Source organism: Polypterus senegalus, chromosome 16 (assembly GCF_016835505.1).
Source record: "Polypterus senegalus isolate Bchr_013 chromosome 16, ASM1683550v1, whole genome shotgun sequence".
Taxonomy (NCBI): domain Eukaryota; kingdom Metazoa; phylum Chordata; class Cladistia; order Polypteriformes; family Polypteridae; genus Polypterus; species Polypterus senegalus.
In genome coordinates this window covers 32,051,964-32,057,500 of record NC_053169.1, presented here as the reverse complement: position 1 = coordinate 32,057,500, position 5,537 = coordinate 32,051,964, and the positions used below count along the sequence as shown (strand labels likewise).

At 37.5% G+C, this 5,537-nt stretch overlaps 1 protein-coding gene across 1 annotated transcript; it reads left to right on the top strand.

The window, feature by feature from the left end:
- The first annotated feature begins 1,530 nt into the window (after positions 1-1,530).
- Positions 1,531-4,197, top strand: LOC120516861 (cystatin-like). Its single transcript, XM_039738839.1, has 4 exons — positions 1,531-1,627; positions 3,114-3,336; positions 3,455-3,556; positions 3,976-4,197. Exons 2-4 carry the CDS (start codon positions 3,133-3,135, stop codon positions 4,054-4,056), a joined length of 387 nt encoding a protein of 128 aa, XP_039594773.1. The 5' UTR covers positions 1,531-1,627; positions 3,114-3,132; the 3' UTR covers positions 4,057-4,197.
- The last annotated feature ends 1,340 nt before the right edge of the window (positions 4,198-5,537 follow it).

Here is a 5,537-nt window from a genome sequence, read left to right as displayed (position 1 = left end):
ATCATTTCGACCTGGTCATTTTAAAAGTAGCTCGCAAGCCGAAAAAGTGTGGGCATCCCTGCTGTACAGTATCGAAATCCAAAACGGGGATGCTACGATGCGTAGAACTGAGACGTAACATCAACGATCTAAAAAACGACTTATAACTGGTTCTTAGAAAGTGTACAAGTCCTCTTACACCAAAATATTCATAACAAACCTTAATATAAGATATTCAGGATAAATGGAGGCGTGTTTAATACGTTGCCATGCATGCTGCTGCTCCTCGGCTCCACAGACTTTTTCCAGGTGTTTCCCTCACACAGTTTGGACTGCGTTTACACTTTGACTTGGTGTCATGGTGGGTTTTTAACAGACGGGTTCTCTCCTTTCTCCTATGTTGAGTCGGACTTGGTCCTGTTGTTGGTCTGAGTCAATAAGAGGTTTATAACAAGACCAACTAAGAGCTGGTTCCTTCCTGTCGATGCCTTATTGGTCTGGCTCACTGGGCGCTCTAATGGAAAATATGTTTAATATGCAATAATACATACACCTAATTGAATAAAAAATCCAAAGCTCTTGCACACTCAAAAATATAGATTGAACAGGCGTGAGTACGTGTGAATCACCGTACCACAAGATTCCAAGACACAAAAGACGAAGAGAACTCACAAAATTTCAAATCAAATTCTCAATTTTATCTCATTTTACCTCAGTTGTATCAAATGTCTCATTTTGTGTCTTAAGCTATTTATCCTAAGGAATTTTAGGAGAAATATCTGAGACAGACTTGATTCTTAAATGAAGCATAAATTAGAATCTAAGTCTCATGAGCCATGAAAGGGCAACCTTTGAGCTTTACATTTTTCCTATCGGAACTGAGCGTTTTTGGTTTGCATACTTGGCACCTAGTAAAATAAAAGACCGAACAGAAGGATTCTTTTATTAGGGGTTGGGCTTGTTTGGTGCGTCTTACTTTCTGCAGGAGTCTCTTTGTCTTCCACATTGTTAATCTCGTTAGTAGAGTGCTGCTAGAGCTACTATAGTAGCGGTGACATCTGCCCTTTCTTTAATAGTCTCAAATGCGGTATATGGCTTGGTCAAATCATCATTTAATTTTTTTAAGGTTCGGGTGGATAGGTTTATAATCAATTGAAGTTAATAGGGATGGCAGCTGGATAGCAAATAACTACAAGTGACTGGCTGTGAAAAGTTGAACTTGGAAGTTATTTGGCTTTTACTTTCCTCGCACATGCTAAGGCAGGCGCAGGGTGCACGCCCAAGTCACCCAGAATGTAGATCTGCCCGTGGTGTGAATGATAACATGACTTCTTATGGAATAGCATCCCGTCCAGATTAACTTTATTTTCAGCTTCGAACTGTACGGACAGATTCGTCACTTACAATAACGAATAAAGCAGGTTTCGAGTATCTGTGTCCATCAGAGTTTTTAATTTTCCCCGGATTCAGAGTTACTAAGAGTTAAGTGATCGCAGTATGAAATAAACTTTTGATAGAAATGTAGCCATATACGTGTCCCAACACAGCTGTTAACAGGCATTGACAAGACGGCTATCGCGTCAGGGTCCTTAACAGGTGTGTAGCCTACTAGCCTGACCGTGTGGCGGCGGTGGAGAGGAAAGAACAGGTAGGGAGAACTGCGGGAATATTCAGCTCGAAACGTTTAGTTTTACTTCACGGTGAACTGGGGCAGGCATTTATGCTTCTTCTAGTTTTTAGTTTAATACGTGGTTCGTTGGTAATGATACATTTATACTCGTGACTGAAGTTATTCATTCCTTAACTTCCTAGAAGTGTATGCACACAACTCCGTTGCATTTTCAGGAAAGAGTAATGTTCCAAAAACGTATTATTCGGGGGAGAACTATTTTAAATTTCCATTCCAGGTGATACTTCCCCATCCCAACCATCTTCCCCTACAACCCACCCACCGCGTGAAATGTATTGCCAAGAAGGCCAGCCGCTAACGCAATACGAGGCTTGCTAGATTCGTCTTCCTGTAGGTACCCACAAAGCTGTACGAATTCGTAGTTAAATTAAATTTTGATCGTTACGAGGGAAGTGCCTGTTTATAATGCCCATTTTCTATAATGTGTCGCTTAAAGGGACGTCATAGTTGCGCAACGTACCGCAGCGTCCTGGGTTCAAGTTCAACTTATTCGCCATTCGTTGACCTTGTAGATTCTGCGCGCTCTCCCAGGGTTAGTTTCTCCAGATGTTCTTGCTGCCAAGACGGGAATAAACATCACTCTTTAGTTATGGCAGTTCAGTGTCACAGCTTTGTTTATTACTCTTATCTCGTGAGTGAAGCCGACTACTGTGGAGTGCAGAAATAGCACGCGATAGTTTACGCAGCCTCTGAATACTTTATACTCCTTCAAAAGCTGTTAATGATAACATACATCTACCGTGACATATTGCCAATTCATTCTGCAAACAGAATTGCAGTTAAAAATAAGGTGTTGTAGTTACATTTTTGTCAATGTGGACAGTGTGCGGATACACACACACACACATTTTGTGCGTCCTAAAAACGTACAGTCGCATATATTCAAAACATGTATGTTCAGTACCTGTGGCGTAACTGCTTTAGATTCGCACTTGTGTACAGAAAAGACAACGCCCTGAGCGCTTGCTGGCAACGGTGAAACAGATTCTAGTTAAGCATAGAAAACAATCTTCAGGCACTGACAGTGTGTGCAATATGTACATGATGTATTTATTTATTAAGAATAAATCGGGCTTCATGTTTGCAATCAAGAGTTTTTTCAAATGCAGTTACCTCCACTTTGGAGATCACGTCATTTGTGTTTGCACTGAATCCTGCACGTTTGGACGAACACCAAAAATATGGCGCCCGATCAGTCCCTGAACGAGGTCACTTCTTCTGATTAGGTTATTCAGCACTTTTCCGATGGTCAGATTGGCAACATGATTGTTTAGGTTGGGCTGTAATAACAAAATACTTAAAATTGTGATGATTTTGTTATAATAAAGAATCTTCATGTAAATTACCCCAACGTAAAACTAGACAATATGATTTTTGCTGTTTTTTTAATCTATGTTTACAAAAATGTTTTTTTTTTTTTTTTAAATTTCTTCAACTTTCCTAGCCCACTTTTATTTTTAAGCATGGCCTCCTTGAGACTTTCTACCTGCTTGCTTTTGTGTGGTGTCCTGATCACCTGGTGTCAAATTCCCGGAGGTCTCATGCCAGTACCGGTGGACAGAGCTGATGTCAAAGAAGCTGCAAAGTTTGCAATTGATGAATACAACAAGATTTCTAATGATAAATATCTCTTCATGCTGAAAGAAATTACAAAAGCTGAAACTCAGGTAAGTATTTTTTTGTTCTCTTTATTAAACTCAATAAAGACCCTAAACTTAAACCTTAAACCTAACCCTAAACTTAACATTGCTTACAGTTTTTAAACAAATATTTTGCTCTTAACAGGTAGTTGAAGGAGTCATTTACTACATGGATGCTATGATCGAGCTTACAAGGTGTGAGAAAAACCAGGGTTTAAATTCTAATTGTTCTTACTGTCAAGGACAGGTACCAACAGTTTTTTTTCCTTTTTATTCTATTTTTAAAATGCTGTAAATTGTTTTGTGTGACAGAACTATGTTTAGTCTTGTTTTGGATGGTACAGCAGATATGCTGTGTGCCCCTTTTTCACCACATGTCAGTGGTAGAGGAACTCCCTCTGAGGACCTTGGCATTGGGAGTCTCTTATTAAAAATGAAGTATTCACATTTGCATATCAGAAGCAGCCATATTTATGCCAAACTCTTACTTTTAATAGGAATGAAAAAACAGAATGTGGTGTGTTTATTGAATTGAGCAGTTTGTCCTTGTTAAGAAGGAAAGATTCAAGCAAAAATATGTCCATTAATGGTGGTTATTTATAGTAGTATATGATGTAATTTAATTGTTCTTCTGGTGCCAGCTGTTTTATTTATTTATTTTCCTAGAAACTGTGTCATTTCAAAGTACTGGAAGTTCTCTGGAAACACTACACTGAACTTCTGGAAAGCCAGTGTGATGAGATATAGCAAGCGTACTTTAACAATGGGTTTGTGATCTTTCTGTTTAATTCTACTGTATATTTAAATCCAAAGAATCTGAACATAGTTCAGTTTTCGGACATGAATATGGAAATAAATTAATATCTTCACAGTATGTTAAAAATCTGACAATTTGATTAATGTTTTTTTTTTTTTTGTTTTGGTCACCTTCTTGTTTCACTCAGTGTCTAGACCATCAGAACTCGCAGTATTTTCTCCGATGTGTCACAAGTCAGACCTTATTGTAGAAGCTTACATAAAAGTGTTCTACTTTTGAAAAACCAGGTCCTCATCAAAAGAAACAGACAATGACAGATCACATCACACACTAAATGAACGGGCAAGGGGTTGGAGGCTGCGTTGCATAAAAAGGTGTAAGTAGCAGAACACAAGTTTTAGTCTTAGAGGACAAAGCATGAGAATATGATAAAATAGAGTGAATAGAAAATGGAGAAGACAGAGAAATACCACAAGACTTGATAATGGAATAAAAAAAAATCTAAATTCTTAATATTTTGTAATCCCCTGCTAGTTTTTATAATACTGGTATTAGAATGCACACGCACATGTTACTCATCTTAATACTACTCACACATACAGTATGACAAACATACTACACAGGTAAAGACAACAAAAAAAGAAAAAGTTGCAAACTGCTAAACTATACAATGTAATTACCTGGAAGATGGTTCTCTTAAACAGATGTGTTGAATCAAAATTCAAATGTAATTAGATGGTATCAACTGCAGTTTCTCCTGTAATGCCAAGTCACCAGTCTATTGGATACATAGGCAAAGACTTAAGGATTATCTACTATAATGAATGGATAATTGTTTGTGTGTCTGTCCTGTTGCTGTGTCTCTGTCATTCCAAAAGATGGTGCATCATAAACATTTCTGGTAATAAAATGCATTGTATTTATCATTCCAATAGGTGGTGCATCTCAAACATTAATAGTGCTTTTACAAATCCCATTCTAAATGGCATATAACAGAGACATATGTGATGCATGGTGCACCGTAAATGTTAAAGTTGAGGTCTGCGTTGATTACTTATATTTCAACCATTTAAAGATGAGTAGCACAGCTAGTTAATTATAATCTAATAAAATCTTACATTTCAATATGTTAGCCAAGAAGTTTGAAGAGGGATCCATCTATACCTTGGGGTTAAGCAGATCCCAACAGCTCCACTGGCTTTTCTGCTTCAAAGTTTTTATGTTTTTGTCATATTCCAAAAAAAAAAAGACAATTTGAATAGGATCTCTTCTGTCCACTGCTACCAGGAAATTCAGTACTTCTTCCTGATATACTCTTTAAGTTCATTTTGAAATTTCTGCACAATATTTTTATATTGTTCAGTTGATTGACTGTATTGTTTATCCTATGAATCAGTATCCTAACTTTGTTATGTTACTACTGCTGTATGCATGTAAATTTTCCCTTGGCATCATTAAAGTTTGTCTAATT